The following is a 23,136-nucleotide window of genomic DNA, read 5'->3' as shown; positions in this document are numbered from 1 at the left end:
GGAGCACAGGCTCCGGACGCACAGGCTCAGCGGCCATGGCTCACGGGCCCAGCCGCTCCGCGGCATGTGGGATCTTCCCGGACCTGGGCACGAACCCGTGTCTCCTGCATCGGCAGGCGGGCTCTCAACCACTGCGCCACCAGGGAAGCCCATCAATTATAACTTTAATGAAGTTAAATTTTTGAGCTACATTGTAATACTCTTGTTCATGGCAAAAGTAAGCAAGTTCATATAAACATTAATATTGGTTATGTGCACATCCTATTAATACACCTGAAGTCAAAAGCCACAGATGTTTTAGAAAAATGCCTTAAATTTTCAATACATTTAAGTAGAAAATAGTATCAGGATGTTTTTGAATTTCAAATTTTCAAAGAAACTGATGTGATGAACAATGTAATCCAGCAAAGATTTAAAGCAATCAAATTGTGTAAAGTTTTAATTTAAGCATGAAAAATGCTGGTTCAAAATTATCAAAATAATAGAAACTAATTTTATATTTCTACTTACATTAATTTGGTATTTCTAGAGATAATTCTCTAACCTGCATATACAACACCTACAATTTGAAATACTTCCCATTACTAGAGAGCAAATTTAACATATAATGTTGGAAAAATGTCCAAAGAAGTATGTTAAATGTTACCATGGCTGCTACACTGGGTAGAAATCTACATCCTTGTGGGTTTTCCATGCATTATAACTAGGGTATTCTGAATCAAATCCACAAATATTAAGGTTAAAAGTGTGATGCAAATCCGTTTTATCCCCTGAATTCCATGAATACAATTGCATGTTATACTTTTACACTTAATCCAAAAGTGGTATAGATTTGTGATGTGTAGACTGTATTTAGAAATTTTCCAGTTTGCATATGCATCACATGTTTATTAGGATGGACTTTTTCTCCAGAAATAAGACAACACAACTACAAAAATCAAGAACAGGAAGAAGTAATATAACCTAGGAGATAAGCGGATGGGCCACAGTCTGACCTCACCCGGTCAGCTCACCCAGCCACTTATCACCTGGGGCAATTTGCTTAACTTTCCCCAGCATTCTGAATAATAACATATTCCTCACAAAACTAACGAGTCAATAAAATGTTAGTAGGCAGGACTGAATCACTAACTACCTCTCCTGTAACTCTGGTCTTACTTTTTTCTGTTTCTTAAAATATAAGGGGGTACTCAGTAATATTATAAAAATTCTCTCTACTTCTGTTTTTAGTATTAGAACAAAATGAGACTTTTCATCCAATGTAAAGCATAATCATCTACATGTGTGATATATTATCTGTCTAGGATTGTAATATAAGCTTTTTGGCCTGACCAAACCTGGGACTTGAATTCTATTTAAAATTTTACGATTTCATTGGTATTTACATTATAATTCCAAAGGATTAGTTAAAGCTCTGGGTGTCATTAGGGACATAAGGAATTACTTAAACAAAAAGCAGTGAAATAATTGTTTAAAAAAGCACCTGTGCTTTGTGAAGGAGACCACCAGAAATATAGAGTACTAAGATAAAGAAAGGGGCAAAAGGCAAAAAACCTATTGGACCCATAAGTTAACCCATAATTTAGTGACATTATGATAGTCATCCACAGTTTTTGTTTTTTAATTTTAAATCCCATGTTATCTATAGGAAGTAAAATGGAGACCTGGAAAACAGTTATAGTTTCTGAATTCTTATAACAATAATTTCATACTGAAATATGAATCACTGTAAATTACATCATCTTCCATTGCATTTGGTGAAAATTTAAACAGAGAGAAAGAAGTTATTGAGCTATTTAATAAAGAACTCCCTTATTCATCTCTTGATAGTCTATAGAGTTGGTAGGATAGAGATCCAAACATTTATACAGGATATGAGAGATGTATGATGCAGCTTTCTCTCTAGAAAAGAGGCACAGGTATTATCCTTGTTACACAATATAAATTGGATAAGGTCTAATTGTAATTTATACATTTTAAAAAGCACACTTAAAATAGTATCATAAAAGGGAAAAAACTTAAAAAGTTTATGTAGCGTACTGAGTACCAAAACTTTCAAGCCTTTCAACTACTATAAGGCTTTTTAACATAAGAGAGAAAAATAACATATAACCATTGTGTAACTTCATTTACAACATTGCTCTTGATTCTTAAGATGGCTCAGAGGAATATTCCTTGCACTCTTCAATGAGTTTAGCATCAGTAAACCATGCAAGTGCAAAACATACATAAAGTTTCAGATTCTACTCATACGCTGTTTATTACAAACTGTTTTGATATAGTGAGCCCACCACTTTGAAAGCCTAATGGGGAGTCAACTGTACAGGTGTACAAAGCCTTTTACACCTTCTAAGAACAGGAGAAGCAGTTTTCCCCATGACCAGCTCCAATAGCAGCTACCGCTCAAGCAGCCAAGAGTAATCTCTCTTGCTTTGTTTGCATGGCATCCTTCTTCCAATTTAACAATTTTACCGTAAATTTGGATGGTGCTTAGAGTGATATAAATTGGATCTCCTTTATTAAACACTATAGAAAAGGAAGAAAATAAAAACAAAGAAGCTTATATCAGCTAACTTGTTCCTTTTGTTCGGCATCTTTAGGGATGGGGGTTGGAAATGGTTAAGAAAAAGGCATGAGTGAAGTTTAAAGGAGTAATTAAAAGGGACTGATGGTGTGGTTTTGCTGTATTTGGCTGAAGGCACATTAACTACAGTGAGAATCTTCACAGAAAAGTACCTTAAACAACAGAAGAGTGTACTGCTGCTTTGTTTGCAACTCCACAAAAACCTCACTTTTCTCCCATGGGAGACTGACCCAGAACACTAGAGAAAGATCCTCAAGGATAAGATTGCTCAATAATGTCAAAGACTACCTGTGACAAAAGCAAGGTTCCAGCGACCACACACCATTTCTAAAAGGTCAGAATCACAAGATCTTGTAGTAAGTGACTGTATTTACACACTGGTTGAATAAGGCTGTAATAAAAGACTCTATTTTTATTCTTTGGAATACAGACTAGAAATGAGACCTATTTTTCTGTGGGTAGTTCTCTGACCAAGTCTACCCTTAGAAAAAGCTACTTTTACAAATGTAAAATCGGTCTAGACATAGTGCCGCTTTTTACTGAAGAGAATTTTGAAGTACCCAAAGGAAAGAAAATCCTGCTTTCAAAAGGTCTCAAACACCTATTTTTAGAAACCACTCATGCAGATTTGTATAAATGCATTCAGTCAATAATTGAGAAATTTCTCTCATAGAAAGGTGGCAGGAAAAGAAAATATTCCAATATTTTTCCATATCAAACAGGACCGTATCAGAGACAAATCTGTTGTTATTCTCACCACTGATCTCATACCTGTAGCTCTCAGGTCAGATGTACCTAAGAAAGAGAAATAAATATCACAGGATGGAAAAAGCAGCAGCATACTGGAGGCGAAGAAATGAATTCTCAGGGAACAACCTGTTCTTTGTTTACCATTTATACGACTCTTGTGACACTGGAATAGTGGTTTCATATTGTAGCATGTTTTTTTTCTGTACCTAACTGCTGCTCACCACCAAATCAAACAGGAAGGCAGGAAAGGCAGAAAGGAGAGAGAAAAGGGGGGGGAGGAGGGAGGGAGGAAGGAAAGAAAAGAAAAGAAAAGAAAAGAGAAAGAGATGACATGTCAAACAGTATAAAACTCCAGGACAGGAGGCCCAAGAATATTGTCATGTTGCCAAAAATCCCAATCAACAGCCCCTGGGGGTAGAAATGTAAAAGGCAGACATGGAGTTTCTGAGGTAAAGGTCAGTCTGGAACAGCTGTCATATATGATTCCATCCCAAACTAGAATGCATGTGCAAAGTCATGTTCTCCTCCCTCTTTCTTTTTTTACATCTTTTGGCTTCCTAATTCTTGCATTTTTTCCCCCCAGTCGTTTGAAGTAACCTAAGCAGGGTGTGTGTGCAAGAATGTGTATTCAGTGGCTCATGTTTTAGCCAACAGAAAAAAACCACTGGAAAAGTAGAAACCAATCAAATATACCAAATAAGAGAACAGTTTCCAGGTACCTAGTAAGCTTGTACAGAGTTACAAAATGGAATACTCTGCTTGTGATCCTATACCATATCTGAACCACTGAAATTCAACTTTCTCTCTAAACTGTTATTTCAATAAACCATATTTCTCCTACTCCCAGTTTGCCATAAATGGGCTTAAATTACAAATATAGTTGTTCCCAGGTATTTAAAATTTCTTCAAAGCTTTCAGCTATATCTGGATATTAAATAATAATCAAAACAAAAATAGGTCATTTTAATTCTCTTATTATTTAATGGAGATGGATACTAGGATATCTTTTAAAAGCATAACTAAAGATTATTGATCTTTAGAATACTTCCAATTTGTTTCTATAAAATCATTTTCTTCTAGATGTATATTATCGTACCCTCAGAATACAATATAAATTGAGCCTAAAAGTGGAAGATCCCTATATTCTGATGGAGTAGTAAAGAAAATTGTATATAGCTATAATATCTCCATATATCTAGAAAATTAAACTGTATGTTAAATTAAATCCTAAAAAATGTTAAATTTTAACATTGATACTGAGCATCATTTTCTCAAAGTAAAATAATATGAAAACTGGCAATAAAAATAGGTTTTTAATTTATTGTGAGATAGGGTCTTAAGAATTCAAAGTTCATTTTATGAAATCGATTATATCTAATATACCTGTTATTAATTCCTGGAATTCTCTGAATTATGATGGTTTTGCCCAGAAATAGGTTTTTAGAAATGCCTTTACTTTCATAGGCCTGGTTATTGAGAAGAATACATATTGGGAGAATGAGGTCAATATTAATTTTTGCTATAATCAGTATTATTTTGCTAATTTTTCCAAGACAGTGCTTTTGCTACAGTCACATTTATAGCACAGCTGGTCAAATTTCCATTCTAGTATATCAACACCACCAAATGACAACTGCAAAGTGTTTTCATTTTATAAAACTTTTTCATGTATTGCTTTATGTAATACCTACTTAACTAGTAAGTTATAGAGATTGCATTAATTGCCCAAGGTCAAAAAACAACTTATATAGCATGGATTCAAACACGCTGATTCCAAATCCAGCATTCTAAGTCAAACTTATCTAATGTGTCTTTTAAATCTATCTCTCCATGCACTATTATGTAGAAACTGATTTTATTTTGATATATTTATTGGCTCTGTAAACAGCCTAAGCAATAAATATTTTTGGCAAGTCAATACACTGAAAAAGATCAACATCAAAGAATATATGGAAGAAAAGCAAAATAACTCTGATAGAATGTTTCTAGTTAACACACCATTCCTAAATTCTAAACTAGATTCTACTGATTTACTATATGATGCTATATAAGCAGTCTTTCTCATTTAAGTCTCAATTCCTTTATCTGTGAACATTAATTATATTTGTTATATTCCAATTCAAAATGATGTTACAGGGAATAATAACAATTACTGAAAAATATAAACCGTCATGAATCAGAAATGTCAAAAAGAAGCTAAATGTAGGGACAGATGTTGAAAAGTCATAAGCTCCTTGTTTGGCTATTAACATTTTAGAGGAAATATAACTATTTAAGAGATACTATATATCTAATTATCAGGGGCATATATGTTAATAGTGTATTCATAAAGGAAATAATTCCTTTCAAAATGTCTAATATGAATTCATACATATTCATACAACATGGTATGTACATATCTGGATGTGCATGTGTGTATATATACAGATGTGTGTGCACACACACTTTACTGAGGAATTCACAATAGTGAACCATTCAGTAGCAAATATCCTTGGCCAAATTAAATTCTGAGTTAAGCTATTTTGTAGCTTGTAAGCAATAATTATGAACATATCTAGTTAAAATAGATTAAATTGAATTATTGCATCTTCATTCTAGAAATATGAATGGTAAAACATTTCTATATATTCTTGCAATTAAACCACTGTGAAAAAAATAGAAGACTCATTTCTAAATGACAAGGGAAACTAATACTTGGATAAAAAAATACTATGTGATTCTTAGAAACTTGTGTTAAATGCTTTTGGAATCCATAATTAATATGTATCCCATTAAAATGTGTTGAACTATTTGTCTAAAAAACAAAGGGTCAAAATTAAAGTTACATGTTAAGAGATTTTTTAAAAACTAGTTAGACTTTTTTCTGTGTAGCATTTGGTTTGATGGCGGAATACTAATAAATTTAATCATAACCTATGGCCTTGTGGAGATACACGGCATGAATTTGTGAGAGGGGTCAGGGTAAGCGGCGGAGATGTCCATGATTAACCATGCAAGGGTGATAGTAGAAGGTGGAGAAGTACTCATCCTTTTTTCTCAGTATCACCAGTCCATATTTTCCAAAATATCTTACTGTGTAAACATTACAGCCTATTTAGTCTACAAAAGATTGGACAGCCTTCTCTTCTACTAATCAACCAATCTAAGGCTTAAAAAATTGACAGGTATTAAGATCACTTTCACAGGCAACTGATCTATTTACACTATATTTTAATTTGATTTTCAAGAAGCTCCCAGTGTATTTTGTTTTGTTTTTTTTAAACATCTTTATTGGAGTATAATTGCTTTACAATGGTGTGTTAGTTTCTGCTTTATAACAAAGTGAATCAGTTATACATATACATATGTTCCCATATCTCTTCCCTCTTGCGTCTCCCTCTTCACTTTGTAAAGTAAGACTTTACAAAGTAAGACAGACTCTAGGTCCATCCACTTCACTACAAATAACTCAATTTTGTTCCTTTTTATGGCTGAGTAATATTCCATTGTATATATGGGCCACATCTTCTTTATCTATTCATCTGTTGATGGACACTTAGGTTGCTTCCATGTCCTGGCTATTGTAAATAGAGCTGCAATGAACATATTGGTACATGACTCTTTTTGAATTATGGTTTGCTCAGGGTATATGCCCAGTAGTGGGATGTCTTCAGAGTAGAGAAGTAAAAACTATATTCCCTATAAGCATAATTTCCAAATTAGAAAATCACAAAGCACACTGAAATTTTTGCACTAGATTTAAAACAATACTATAACAGAAAGGCAAGTTATATATTTCAGAATTATGGTATGTATGTGTGTAACCTAACTTGGTAAGATCATTGAACTTTGGTATTAATTGGTATGAGTAATTCCTTAATGAAAATCATCAAAAGATAGGGAAAACATAATAGGTGAGTTATTTGTTAATTCAGAACAAAGAAAACTTTTGAAAGGTATATGACTAGATATAAAGCAGGATAATTGTGATTCTAATTTTTATCTAACCGTCTTTTAACTCAAATATTCACCTAAATTCATATAAATCTTAAATCCTGAACTAAAGGAACATGCTTAAGTGTAGGTGGTGAACTGTGGCAAATTTATATCAGCAGATTGATACAGATGTTAGCTACAGTTAACAACTGAGCACAGCTCCCCACATACAAAATTACGTACAGATTGGCTATACCTAAAAGTGAAGGCTTTCATGATTACAGTAATCTATAGGCCTCAATAAAGATGGAAGTGTACTTTTGATGTCAAATATAATTTAATCACAATATCTAAGAAAAAAAAAAAAAACTTTCTGAGTCACGGTTCCAGGATTTGGAAGGCCCCAGATCTCTTTCAGGGTCTGCCTGGTTAAAATGACCCAAGACCCATTCAAGCACACATAATTCAAGAGGCCTGCCTGCCAGCAATAAAGGCTGAAATTGGATACTTGGTGAGATTAATTACCTAGATAGGGCTTGATAATGCAAGTCAAATGGGAATGTAATTAAAGTGCACCTTCCATGAAAATTATTCATTGCTGATGGATCAGGTGACAGATAAATCAAAAGGCATTTTAAAAAAGACTACAGGTTAACTTGAAGCAGGTCTTTCCTCTTTATAAAACTCTGTAATTGCAGGTGTGGAATTCACTCTTGCTGGCCTATCCTCATCATGATACCATAAGACAAAAAGGTAGATTGTAATGCAACCTATTAGAAACAGAAGCCAATAGAAAAACTATTAGGATCATGGTTACAAACAAAAGGTCAGCTAGACTGGAACCAGTTGGCTGGCAGCTTTCAGAAGAGAATATCATCCTATGCTCATACTGTAATAGGGATGCAACCATAAAAGAACAAGTGATGAATTAATAAACTGACTAGTCCCCAGGGTGCAATTCTATAGATGAAAGGCTTCCCGGGGTAATCAGAGTTATAAATTAGATAAACTGAATGGCATAAGATGTATTTTACATCATCATTATTTAAAGTCTTCCTGGATGTGTTGTTAATTCTTTACTGTCAATACATTTATTTATAGTCTAAGAACAATTTAAAAACTGTTTTATAACAACATCAGGGTAATTTCAGTTACCTAGAGGGATATTACATCTAATTTCTATGTTGAGTTCTTTCAGGTATGTTTATTACACACCTAACAGAAGACAGATGAAGCAAAATGTCCTGTTAAATGATAGTTATTGGAAAATATGGTTTTACATGTTACTCATTTAACTAGTGAACACATCTTGCTTTTACTGACCTATATAAAGAAAACGCATAATAGTTTTCTTGTCTACAAAAACAAACTTAATGCTGAACAAGGAAAACATGTCATCTAGTAGACTGCATATGAAATTCACAAAAACAACCAATCACTGTCTCAGAAAAAATAAAAACAGCATAAAAGTTGTAAGATTTTTGGTGTATGAAAATCTTTAAATAATAATGTAAATATCGATTTACTATGAAAAACCCTCAAATAATTATGTAGCTTTCATAGGCAAAGACACAATAAGATTTTAGATATGTAAATTTGATACACAGGGCCAGTTTTTGTTTGAAGTGCTATAGGTGAACATATAAAAATACATCTGTCAGAGAATTATCTGTTTATAGTTCTCCATTCCTAAAGGTTACTGATTAAAAGTGAAAACAGGCATGGTAAACATCCAATGCATTTTATCAGGAGACACTGTTCTTTATGTTCCCTGTGGGTTCCAGTTAGTAACTTAATCCCAGCCAAACTATAAAGTAAACTGTTCATGATTTGTCAGATTAGCTGATGCTTGTCCAGAAAAATGGTCTGAAAAAAGAGTCACCAGGACACTATAATTAAGATCCATTCATCCATTTCATCCCTGGATTGAAGAAAATAATGAAACATCAAAGTAGTCAGACAGCAGTCTAAAGGAGGTCAGTTAGTATCTTTTCAAACATAACACCAGTATTTAATGCTGCAGGTGCACGAGAAGTGACTTACAAATCATAATAATTCCCAAGGTTTGGTGAAATAGCATCATGGCTTTCTGTTTGTTGTTTATGTAATTTTTAAAGATAAAGGAAATGTGACTCAGAATAAAAGGTGAAGGCTTAGTATTATCATACAGAAAAATAGCAAGAATAAAGTTTCCAAACTTTTAGGTAGTTCTCCTACATTTTTATAGATGAACACATGATATGAAAAATAATTTAAAATGTCTGAGGAAAGCAAAGAAACTATGGAGAAAAAGAACTAAGAAAACAAAAAGCATAACATAAACTGCAACTATATCTATACCTATATATACTTTATTTTATATGAAGAAAATATATATTAGTATAATAATTAAGAATTAAGCGGGCTTCCCTGGTGGCGCAGTGGTTGCGCGTCCGCCTGCCGATGCAGGGGAACCGGGTTCGCGCCCCGGTCTGGGAGGATCCCACATGCCGCGGAGCGGCTGGGCCCGTGAGCCATGGCCGCTGAGCCTGCGCGTCCGGAGCCTGTGCTCCGCAACAGGAGAGGCCACAACAGAGAAAGGCCTGCATACCACAAAAAAAAAAAAAAAAAAGAATTAAGCAACATTTTATATTAAGAATGATAAATGCATAGTTTATCTTAACAGAATTAACATCTTTTCTCTTATGACCTCTATGTCTGAGACTATCGAGTTCTCAACAATGAAATTTATGTGAGGGCTAAATCTGGGTTCTTAGTGATGTCAGGGATGTGTGAAAACAGGATGAGATGTCAAAACAAGGAGAAAACGAGGTTACGATAATGTATTAGAAAAGAACAAAGGCAGTCTTCTTTTCAAACAAAATTCAGACTCATAATCTATCTTAGAGTCTTTACCAGTCTGATAAATGTTGTATGAAATCAGCATAAAAAGTAATTACATTTCAATTCAGCCAACACTGAGCACTTACTCCCCATATGTCATAGTGTGAGGCTTTGTTTTGAACCATGACAAATATGATCACGACATTCTCTACCCCAAGTTGCCTACCAAAATTGTCTCATGGCTTGAAACTGTTAAATCCAATGGACTTTCTCCATTCTATTGACCTCCTGTGACATTTGATTCTATGATCAACTGACTCAGGAAATTTTCCTTCTTTGGTTACTGTGACAGCCCTCCTATCCAAATGGTCTGGGTACTCCTTTTTGATTTTCGTCATGTGCTTTGGATATTCTGCCAGTTCTCTCTCAAACTTTTAAATTCTAGCTCCACCTCCTCTTTCCCCCAAAAGGCTATTCATTAACTCGCCATCTATGATTATGATTCCCAAACGTATAACTTTTAAGTTTCATCAACATCCTAAAATCCATTCGTTTAGGAATGTATATATGCTCATAAAATGTATGAAGTTAAAACATACATATAGTTATAACTGTCCATATACATGTCTGTAGATACATCAGATCACATGCAACAGCCTAATGTAGACGGAGCTAAGGGTGTTGTGTTTAAGAGTATTAGCAACATTTGAATAAACTATACAATAGGGATATGGCTTAACCAGTATCCTCACATTTGTTATCATATAATACATGACTGCCATTATGAATGCTATGCTCAGTGTTCTGCATCTTTCTATATGCTGAGGTTATGATCAAATATTATTAAAATTTGGGACAATAATTATCTGATGTCAACATGCTGTGGATAATTAAGAACTGTGTGCGTTAAAGTTACGCTAATTGTTTTTCACGGATCATCTCTAGTCCTTGTGTCTTAAAACAAGGCAAGCAACCACAGGACTGCATGCACATCTCTGCCCCGTGCTTTGTCACAGAACATATATCAACCACTCTGCCTTCTCCCTGATTATTTTGTTAAGTTGCAGCAATTATCTCTCCCTTTGTGACTGACTCCTTTGTAAATGGAGTGCAGGAAATTTGGATAATTTTTCCTGGGTTTTTCCTCTTAATCCTTGTTTCTTGCTTACAATAGAATAAAGGGAACCAAAGTCATAAAACAGTTTGAATTGAAACAAGTAGCAATCAGGCTTTTGCAGTAGTAATTGACAGATGTGAAAAGCAAGATCTTGATAGTGTTCTCTCCTTTACCCTATAACTTAGACCGGTTGATTAAAACTGTTAAAGAGGGTTTCCCTGGTTGCACAGTGGTTGAGAGTCCGCCTGCCTGTGGGGTTCCGGCCCCGGCCCGGGAAGATCCCACATGCCGCGGAGCGGCTGGGCCCGTGAGCCATGGCCGCTGAGCCTGCGCGTCCGGAGCCTGTGCTCCGCAACGGGAGAGGCCACAACAGTGAGAGGCCCGCGTACCGCAAAAAAAAAAAACACACCAAAAAAAAAAAAAAAACTGTTAATGATTCTCTTGGATCAATGTCTTTTCCTTGTAGCTCTAATTTAATGCATTGGTTGATTAGTACAGATGTTTTTGTGGATGGTTCTGCATCATTCCACCAGGTTGCTTGTCTGAATCAAATTTGCTTCAATTCATCACCAGCGAAGCAAGGAATAAAATAATCAACATTTACTCTCTCTTAACACTGGTACTGAAAACAGAACAACTAAATGCTTGTCAATTTAAAAACTATCTCCTACCTGTCTCAAAGCTATGTCCCTCAGCTCATACAGGGCTTAAAATGATGTGTATAGTTGGGTGTAGCACAGTGTAGGAGATGGGACTGTGTGGAACCTAAATATGTACTTCAAATCCGTTTTTTTTTAATTGAGGTATAATTGACATACAACATTATATTAGTTTCACTGAATGTTTATCATCAATATCATCATCATCATCATCACCACTACCAATTCACATTATATATACTCGTCTATACATGAATAATGTATGAAATTACCATCCACTGACTTTTCATTCTCCGAAATGCAGCTTATTGATTTCTTGCTCTTAAATGAAGTTTTTCTGAAACTGTGCCTGTCTTCATAATGCTATTCCTTTGGGACAGTGGTTATGACAGTTTGCTCTATAAGAACTAAGCAAATAACTCACAGATCAAAACCTTTTTGTATTGTGGAACACCACCAAGTAAATCAGGTAACCAGTTCTGGTCAACTAAGGATCAACCAAAAATCACTTCTTGATTCAATTCATATTGAAAATCTTTCACAAAACGTGTTAGTTTGTATTCTTAGCAGAGTAATCTTACTATACTACATACATTTTGCTGTTTTATTATTTATGATTGTGTAAAACCTCCAGAAAAAGAGAATGGATTCAATATATATTGACCCAGGACTGTAACCTGAAAAAATTTTGCATATTTTACATCAGTCCCTACTGTTAACTTGTTTTTTGTATCTTTTTCTCCCTAAAAGTAAAGAGCAGGTGGTCTGGTTAGTCACATTTCAGTTAAAACAGATTTTCTACCTCTCACTTGAACAAACTTCTTGACTTTAAAAGTAAAGTAGCTATTTCTTTATAAATAATATTCTAGTGGCTATATTTTCAATTATCTATAATCTCTACAAACTGACAGTAGCAAAATGAAGGATCTCCTACTAAGGACAATGCATATATAATAATAATTACTTTACATAATTCCATCATTATGGACTATTCCAGGATAATGATCCTAATGGGCAGTCATATTTTTTTAAGAGTCTGTTTAGAGGAAGCTTAAATTTAACAAGTTACAAGTTTAAATATCCAAAACATAGTTATAAAATTTTTTTCCCTAGAAAATCCTGAAACTGCAGTCACTTCTTAATCATGTAGAAATTGCTAGTTTAAAATTGCCAAGAATATGACAAACTTGCTCAAGCTTGAATATTCAGGGACAAAACTCATAACTTATTTTGTATTGAGTGTTCTGCTACCATCAGTGTAGCACCTTCTACAATTTATGAGATAATGAATTGGCTCTGGTTTAAAAAACAATGTTTTTAATGTCAAAAGCAAAATATTACTATTGGTCTTTCTGGCACTTACTAATGCATTGCACTAAATACATTTAGTACTTTTTGATGGGGCAAAATCACAGAAATGCATAAAATGCCTTACAACTCCCACTCCTTGACCTATTCAATAAAACGTGTTCATGCCTTAGCTGTCCTCATGCATATGGAAAATAAATACTTTCCTTCAAAATAATAGGATGGAACTAAACTATCTCAGGGATGAGTATTTGTATTATTCTACTCAGGCTTCTATAATAAGATACCATAGGTTTGGTATTTAAAAAAAAACAAATTAGTTTTCTCACAGTTCTGGAAGCTGGAAGTCCCAGATCAAGGTCCAGTAGGGTTCAGGTTCTGATGAGGCCTCTCTTTGTGGCTTGTAGATGGCCACCTTCTGGCTATGTACTCACTGACCTCTCCTCACTGCATGTGCATGGAGAGAGAGCCAGTTCTCTGGTGTCTTTTACTGTAAGGACACTAATCCTGTAGGATCAGGGCCCCAACCTTATGACCTCATTTAACCTTAACTACATCCTTTTAGTCCCTATCTTCAAATACAGTCACACTGAGCTTAAAGCTTCAACATACAAATTTGGGGAAAGACACAGTTCAGTCCACAGCAGTATTATAACTGAGTTATTGCATAAATCAACTCTTTCTTCCCATTTAAATATCATTACCCACAAAATGGCAATTTTGAGATCAAAGAATTTAAGAAAAGATTAAGATATATTGAAATGAAAACACAAGAGACTCTTAAAACATACTAGATTTCTTTCAAACGTTAACAGAATCTTTCCATTCAATAGTATGCAGATCAACTTGTCACCCTGACAACATAAGCATAGATAGTTCACTACAAATATTTATAAAATCAGAAAAGGGTGGATATGACAACTTACAAAGATACTGAGACTGGAGAACAGGAAGGAGGGATGAAGATGAAGGTGTGGGGTGAGAACACAGGTGCTTACAGGAATTTCCTTACATATATTTTAATCAAGAAAAATCATAGAACAGCTATGTGCTATAGTCTTAAGCAGTTACAAAGCTACACAAAGGAAAAAACTATTAAAATAAGCTATAAAAAGCTGGTGTCATGTGCTTAAAATAGTAGTCCAAAAAGAAAAAAATTAATTCGACCTTCTGCAGGTTTTCAAAATATGAAGAATTATAAAAGTTTTCAAAATTAAATGTGACTTGTATCTTAATATTTCATAATAAAATTATTCTAAGCTTTTGTTCTAAATCTCTACTTAAATACCAAGTTATGGATAAAAACTCAGTTTAAGATTTTAAGTATATCTATAGCTTTAAGAACAAATCACAGGGCTTCCCTGGTGGTGCAGTGGTTGAGAATCTGCCTGCCAATGCAGGGGACACGGGTTCGAGCCCTGGTCCGGGAAGATCCCACATGCCACGGAGCAACTGGGCCCGTGAGCCACAACTACTGAGCCTGCGCATCTGGAGCCTGTGCTCCGCAACAAGAGAGGCCGCAATAGTGAGAGGCCCGCGCACCGCGATGAAGAGTGGCCCCCACTCGCCGCAACTAGAGAAAGCCCTCGCGCACAAATGAAGACCCAATGCAGCCAAATAAATAAATAAAATTTATATAAATAAAAACAAATCACAAAATTTTTATACTTCAAATCATTATCTTATATATTCATTGCATAATTTAAATAAAATTATAATGCATTTGAATTTAACTAATCCTTTATGTATTAATCTTGATAATCTTAGAAAGTCTCTTTACATGACAATAAACAATGAATTTATGAATTTAATTCAACAAGTTTACTAAGCATGTACCCTGGGCCCAATATGTTACAGAGGCTAGAGAATAAGACCAAAGATGCCACTGTTTCTTTACACTGTGAATTCTAACAGGGAAGACAAACATTTCACACATAATATGTGAAAAATATTATAAGAAAATGCATGAGATACTTACTGTAAGATCAGATCACAAAAAGACATAATTTTCTCCCAAATTTTCAATGTGAATTTGGGATGTGAAGATACTGTATAGGCATATGGGTCTTTACATGTAAGGTGATCAGCACATACTAAATAGTCAACAAGTAGTCACTAATACTTGTTATCAGTACTTATACCACATGGTTGCATTTCCTATAATGAAAATTTTATTAAAATAGTATCCAAAAAAATCTTTTATATATATATTTTAATTATTGATCACTGAAGAAAAACTTTAAATTGATCTACATGTATATTTTTAAATTAGTGGTGTCACAAAAATACTTTATAAAGAATTAAATTTCACTAACATAGTCTAAAGCTCCTACTTGCAAAGCAAAGCACATAAATTTCTAAAATGTCATGCCCTCTGGTGTAAATTAGCATGACTGAATTCTGCTATGCCATTCAGATACATCAGATTTATAAAATAACTAGAAACAGAAATGCATTTTTGAATGGTTTACTGTTAAAGGAGTCACATTCAGTTGATTTTTCTACTTCAGACTGCATAAGTGTGTGTATGTATGTATGCATGTTTTAATAACATTGACACTATTTCCACACATTTTTGGTCATTGTTGGGGTTTTTTTGCATTTATATCTTGTTTCACCTTATGGCAATAGCTGCTTTTAATATTACTCAGTAAATGCTCTCAAATAAGAAAATATTATTTTCTTAACATTACGTTCCCTTAAAAAATTAAGAAATCTCAAAATATATAAACTTAAATGGAATTAATTGGTTTTCCTTAAAGGACACATAATTTGATGGCCTACTATTTAAAATCATTGAAAAGAGATGATCTGAGTTAACTTATGAGAAAAATCATCACAGTTGAGTCACATTAATAAATGTGAGTGAAGATATTTCAGACAAATACAGGAAATGACTTTGGTATTGTTTCTTTTTTGTAGAATTTTGCTTATGTATAATGTTATATTATATAACTCTATGATTATATTTCATTTGGACCATTATGTAAATATCACAAATCTAAGTAAAGGGAATACTGAAGCCAATCTTAATTTTGACAGAGAAATAAGATCTGAAATATGATTTCAAATATGATTTGAAAACATAAGGGAAATTAGTCCATTAAGATATGAAGGGATGTTTCTGAAGTTTCTTAAAGAAGGGCAATAAAATCATAGCCAGGGGGCAAATACTATAGTTACCAATGCTCCCTCTCAGAGATTATATGTGCTATTAATATTCTTGGGAAACAAAACTTCTTAGGAGGTCCCCTTTTCATTGAAGAGTAATTTATGACCAGACCATTAAATCAATCTGCAAATTCCCATGTAAAGGACTATAGAGCTAAATTCTTTAAGATAGCAGTCCATGATAAGATTACAGAGCATAATCATTCTGAGGTAAGGGGTATACTTGATTACAATAATCTGGGTGGCCACTTTATAATTTACCATCTGACACTGGTAAGTCTAAGCTTCAACTTTTTACCTGTAAATGGTATTAATACTTGTTTTACCAACTTTATAAATTTACTTCAAATTTTAATGATATAGTATGTATATAAGTGCTATATAAACCATTCACCCATATACAACAAAATTGATGATGAGAAAAAGAAAATAGTTCTTTTTGAGAGAGATTCTATATGATATCTTTGTAGAGAAATTAAGAAATTTTGCCTCAAAATGGCAACTTTGCTGATACTTTCTCATGTTTTCAGAAAATGTTTTCTATATATCTGTTTTCCAGAGGAATCAAGGCTAAGCAGGAGAATTTTTTTTAAAACAAACTGCTATAATGGAATACATCAAATGTTCTGTGGAAGATACACAAAAGTTTAAGATGTAAACGAGGGTCAGTTACGTAACTTTTCTGTTCAAAAACATCCAGTTCCCACTATCTCCTCCCCCCATTAGAAAGGTCTTCTTTCCTAAAAATAAACTTTCCCATTAGTTCTTCCCACAAATCTTTATTCATCCAGTTGTTACCACTTATTCTCTAAACACACTCTGAACTTTGCCCCTTGTATCCTCTGGCATGATTTAACTCTATGTAATGGATGTTATGATGGACAGTCCCCATTACCCTTGGTGAAGGAATGAAGAACATATTTGCTAGTTGCTGAGATAGCTGCGCAAAAGCAAACCTCAGTTCCCTGCCGCCCTTTAGAATTTCCTTGTTTGAAAAATGACACCTTCCTGGAGGAGCCTGCTAGAGGAGTCTGCAGCCAGTGTCTGTACGACAAAGGGGTATAAAAGCCTGCCACTATCTCTTCAAATTGGGACAATCTGAAGGTCCCTTACGGGTGGAGAGCTTGCCATGGAGTTGGCAGAGAATCCCAATGAGACTACATTATGGCTCAATTTCCCTGCTGCTCAGTCCTGCTCCTTTCCTTTCTCTTCAGATGGAGCTGATCCCAAGTACATGCCCTAACACAACTCCTGCAAGGAATCTGCATCAAAGTGTCTGCTTTCTAGGGAGCCCAATTTGGGAAATTATATCCCCTTTCAAGAGGTTCCAGTTTTCATCCTTAATTCCTTCCCAGTGCTTTCTACAGCATTGTAAGTCATGGATCCCATTAAAAATGATAGTATCTGTACACATAATACTCAGCTATCAATAATTTGCAGTCAACCCTGCACTGTGTAATGTATAGTTTGTACTGTATTATGATTGTCCATTCAATTATGGACATAAGATGGGCTCTTAGAGGTCTTCTGTCCCAGACCTCTCCGTTATTTAGGAGGACTACATGAGTCCACAGACACTAAGTGACTCAACCTGACACACTTTCCGTGTACCTGGTACATTTAAAAAGTACCAAAAATGTATTGTGTTCAATCACTTGTAACCCTTATCATTACTTCTATTATTATCATTGTTGCAGTACAATAATACACTTACAAAAACAAAAACACTTTGTTTTTATTCTAACAAATATAACAGGTATTAAACTAAAAGCTTCGTTTTTTTTTTAATAATATGAGGAGTCAAGTAACATGATCCCATTTCAGGAGAAAATTCAAGTTAAAGAGGTGAAATAACTTGTCTAACATGAAGTTATCATGTCATCAAATATCAAATCCTATGCCTTTTCCATTCATGTCTGAATGTTTTCACTCCCGTAAAATCATTTAACTTTTCTTGTGTGTGACTAGTTTCCTTACTGGAATTAAGTACACGACATTAGGAACAGAGAAAGAACTGTGTTAGCTGGTAAAGACAAAAACATAACATGATTACTGACCTGAAGAATAATGACTAAGTCTCTTAAGTCTGTTTGTGGGAAAGACCACATATTATAATTTTATATTATGTTTTCTAAAAAAGTTAAAAACTATCTAATTGTCTAAATGATCCCACAGTGAACGAAGGTATTACAGACAGAGACAGTAATTTTAGGGTGACCTGTTTTAACTAACTTTTCTGCAGCCCATTTTGGTGTGTTAATGCACTTGATCTGTGGAAGGAATGTGGTGGCAATGATTATGTTTTCATGGGACAGGTCCGCCTGAGGGCCTAGAATATGACTTACTTGTCCTCCTTCCGGCAAAACCATATCTATTCTAAAGTTCTAGATTGATTGGCATCTTTTCTGTGAGGACTCCCCTTTTTTCCACAGATAGAATGAATCATTCCTTCTTTGGGGTTCTGTATTTTGTTCCTAATTTTGTTCTATAGCATGCATCAAATTATATTCAAGTGTCCTATCATTAGTTGTATAAATTAATATATATCTGCTTTAGTAACAGCTCCTCCTAAGGATAGGACCTTTCTTTGCCTTCCTATCTTCAGCATCCTGCACAGTGCTTAACACATACTACTCAGTACAGTTGGCTGGGTTAATGTTTTGAAAAGTAGCATTTAAATAGTTACCTCTTCAGAACACTTGTGTAATTATCCGGAGACTTCCACTGTAAGGAAGAATGAGGATCATAATGCCATAAATCAAATGCATGTGCTTTCCATCTTACATATACACACACATATATATATATATATATATATATATATATATATATTTAGTATCTCCAATGTACCTAAGTTTGGTCTGTGTGACTTCACCCTTAATAGGTCAATATCATTCCTAACAAAACAACAACAAAAAGAATACATTCCAGCCAGCTTGTGTAGGTAATATGTTCCCGATAAGAAAATACAAAAACTATCTAAATATGAATATCATGTATTAGGCTTTTCTATAAACATCTCATCTTAAAGCTAATTATTGGTTTAAATAAGAACCTCAGTCTTAAGATAACTTGTGACTAGATAAAAAAAATTAATTTCTCCCTCCTGCAATGTTATAACACATAATTGCCAATCCTGGACCTCGATTATACACCCCACCCTGGACACATGGCTATAGGTAAAGATTTTAGTGTGTTTTGCCTTGACAGGTTCATAAAGAGTTACATAAAAAGAGGATTAATCAGCATTCATTATGCTACTCACTGCAATAACATTTTTATGACAATAAAGAGTTTTAAAGTTTTCTCCAATATCTCATTTAACAGGATAATGCAGGAAGATAGATACCATCTTATATCCGTCTTACGCATGTAGAACTTTAGCAGTCCACCCAACAGCACATACCTCATAAGTGGCAACAGGGGTTGGGGTACAGGTCCTTAAACACCAATAACCCTACTCCTACCCTGAGGAAAGGACAAGGGGGTCTTCAATGTACTTCCATTTCCACAAACTCTGGTATGGGGGGTCCTGAGCTCCAGACTCCAAACTTAATAGAAAAGGAACTACAAAGGAACTACACACTACCTTTCACACACTACCTGATGATTTTCCATCCTTACTCTCTCTTCTTGCCCAGACACATGCAGATTCTTTTTGTACTAGGCAACAGTGGATTGCTGATAAGCGATAACTGATAACTGACCAGAGATCCATAAATTCATTATTGAAGTGACTACAGCATAAACTAGGTGGGAGGTGATGGTCTTTGATTAACACAGAATGAGAATTTTTTTTTTTAAAGCAGATATTCATTTTTTTAAAAAAATTATTTATTTATTATTTATTTATTTTTGGCTGTGTTGGGTCTTCGTTTCTGTGCGAGGGCTTTCTCCAGTTGCGGCAAGTGGGGGCCACTCTTCATCGCAGTGCGCGGGTCTCTCACTATCATGATCTCTCTTGTTGCGGAGCACAGGCTCCAAACGCGCAGGCTCAGCAGTTGTGGCTCGCGGGCCCAGTTGCTCCGTGGCATGTGGGATCTTCCCAGACCAGGGGTCGAACCCGTGTCCCCTGCATTGGCAGGCAGACTCTCAACCACTGCGCCACCAGGGAAGCCTCAGAATGAGAATTTTAAGGATCACTGCAGGTTTCCATGGATAGTCATAAACATGGACAAAGTTTCAAATAATTGCCCCCTTAGAAAAAGCAAAAATATTGACGATGGGGTGGGGGGAATGGGTATAAATTTAACTGAACAATAGTCACTAACATATTCTAAATTTCCTCTGTTAAAAAATGAATTAAAACTTTAAAAATTACCACAGCTTGATGTCTTATTAATGCCTTTCTTTTTGAAAGCAGAAAAAGCTAAGAGTGTAAATTCATGGGTTTTTAGTATTTGAGATGTAGTTGGGACCAGGCAATTGTGAATTAATATTTTAATATAAAAGTACAAACCTAGTTTGCTTTTTAACTTTATTATATTTATTCTATTAAAAATGTTAATAGCTTTACTGAGGTATCATTTTCACACCATAAAATTTACTCATTTTAAGCACACAATTCAATAATTTTTGGTATATTTACATAGTTGTGTAATCATAGCAATCTAATTTTTGTACATTTAAATTACCTCCCCCCCAAAACCAAACAAACCTAGTTTGCTCTTAACCGGAAGAGAATCAAGGGACAAAGCCATTTTACGTAACTACTATAAGGTAGTTGATTCAGGAACTTATGGAATATCTATGACCTATTTACGCTGTGTAGTATTAACCTGAAAAATTAAACAATGGACATTTAAAGATCACGGAAACAGATCCCCAAAGTGGCCTACCTGGCAAACTCTATTTGTGGTATCAGTTCAGTATCTTTAGGTTGTATTAAAAAATAAATAAAAATATCCCTTCTTTTACTTATTATCAGCAAGAATAAAGCAGTTATTCTAGCCCAGCAGACCTAAGAGTTTTTATTAATGGTTCCAAAGATAGCTCTAGTGTCATAATCATGAACCTAAAGTGTTTCAAACCCACTCACTATAACGTTACGATGACAAATTTCAATATAAAGAAAAACAAGTAAAAACACTTACTAACAACAGCATTATAAAAGAATGGCAAATGGTGTAAGGGGAAATAAAATGAATCAATCCAAATATCAGTTAAATGAGTTGCTTCTTTTGTCCAATATTTGAAGATATAAAAGTTTCTGTGTGGTTTTACCTCCAGACTTCAGCTTTTACATAAGAAATCTGATTTGCAATAGCCTTTTAAATAAACATCAAAATAAAACCTTTAGAATAGGAACCCACTAATCTGCTCAAAATGGTAAGCATGAGACTATATGTATAGGCTTCATTATGCAGATATAATTTAAATAGGTAACATTTTATTAAAATTGGCATAGATATGAAGAATAGATTAGTCTATGTCCAGGAATTTGGGATAATATTGACTGTTGACAGCTAGCCAAGGATCAAGAAGACCTTGTTATAAGCTTATTATGATGCTTACACAACTCAGTACTCCAGTGCAGGTCCAATTTTATTAATGACGATGACATAGCACTTGGCTACTCTGACTACATAGCATCATCCTTCAGCAGCAAGAATTTTCAAAAGTTTGAAAAAGCCCTCAATTTCTGGAACTTCCCCCAGTAATAATATTTTTCTAAAGGTTTAGAAAGTCTCCAATTTTTTAAGCTTCCTTCCCAATTTATATTTTCCAATACCTACTTACCACAGCAAAGAATGACCAAGCAGGGCATCTTAAATGCCAATAAGAAAATAAGCGAAAACTGCTTTTAGGCTAAGCTACCAGTTCACTATCATCATGATTATTATATTTCTTAATTCATTTATTTTGAAAGCCTCATGAGATCTCTCAAGTACTTATTCCAGTACTATAGACATCAATATGATCACAAATCTAGTGAGGAATGTAAAATTCCCTCATGCAAATTTTAAGGCAGACTTGCCATCTATTACAAATATAATATTTTATGTGGTAAAAAACTGTTTAACACCATGTGAGACACTGAAGCCAACTCCTTCATTATTCCTAATTATCCTGTAAATTTTAATCATGAGCACGTAGCACACAAAAAGGTGAATAAAAAATTCAAGAAATATCCTACATCTTATTTTGTCCAATATTTTCCCTCTCCTCCCCTAGATCTTAATAGAGTTGGTCCTCTTAGAGCAGTCTTAATTGGTTTACAATTTATCCCCTTTTCTTTTTCCTGCCAGATCTCTGGAGGAGATGTTAATGAGTCTAGTAATGGTTTAACAGGCAACAGAAGAAATAGCAAAGAAAAGCTAAAGGTGTGAATAATCAACAAGCTGGAATAATCAAGTTCTGTAGAGCCAAGTTAACGAGATATTCAAGCGAGAGACCTCACTTATGTAGTCACATTTTTCACTTAGTCAAGACAAACACAAAAACATACCTGCTTGACCTGTGGTGACACTGACAGCCGCAAAGAGCCTCTGGGATCGACTTAAGTCAGAAACTCCATTTACAGCTTCAACTTCAAAAGTATAATTAGCGTGGGCCAGCAGGTCCATGACAGTGACGTAGTTATCCTCTAATCCAGTCTGCTGGGGCATGTAGCCAATGCTACTCCCACAGGGAACGCATTCGCCCTGCTCCCAGCTGCACCGCTTACACAGTATCCTGTAGGTCACATCGTTTCTTCCCCCATTGTCTGCAGGTGGACTCCATTCCAAGCTCACTGTGGTTTGGTTGATATTGAAAATGAGGTTCTGTGGGGCAGACGGAGGCCCTTTTGGAAATCAAAAATAAGCAAA

The 23,136-nt window shown here is 34.7% G+C and overlaps 1 protein-coding gene across 5 annotated transcripts in view; it reads right to left on the bottom strand.

The window, feature by feature from the left end:
* The window catches only part of EPHA7 (EPH receptor A7), a 169,030-nt gene that overhangs the window by 85,678 nt on the left and 60,216 nt on the right, over window positions 1–23,136 (bottom strand). For all 5 annotated transcript variants that reach the window (XM_024119351.3, XM_055087617.1, XM_055087618.1 and 2 more), the window contains exon 5: window positions 22,776–23,111. In XM_024119351.3, the coding sequence (XP_023975119.1) occupies window positions 22,776–23,111 (336 nt within the window). The remainder of the gene's footprint in view (window positions 1–22,775; window positions 23,112–23,136) is intronic.

This window comes from Physeter macrocephalus, chromosome 10 (assembly GCF_002837175.3).
Source record: "Physeter macrocephalus isolate SW-GA chromosome 10, ASM283717v5, whole genome shotgun sequence".
NCBI lineage: Eukaryota > Metazoa > Chordata > Mammalia > Artiodactyla > Physeteridae > Physeter > Physeter macrocephalus.
The sequence above is the reverse complement of the archived record's forward strand: the minus strand, read 5'-3'. Positions and strand labels throughout refer to the sequence as shown.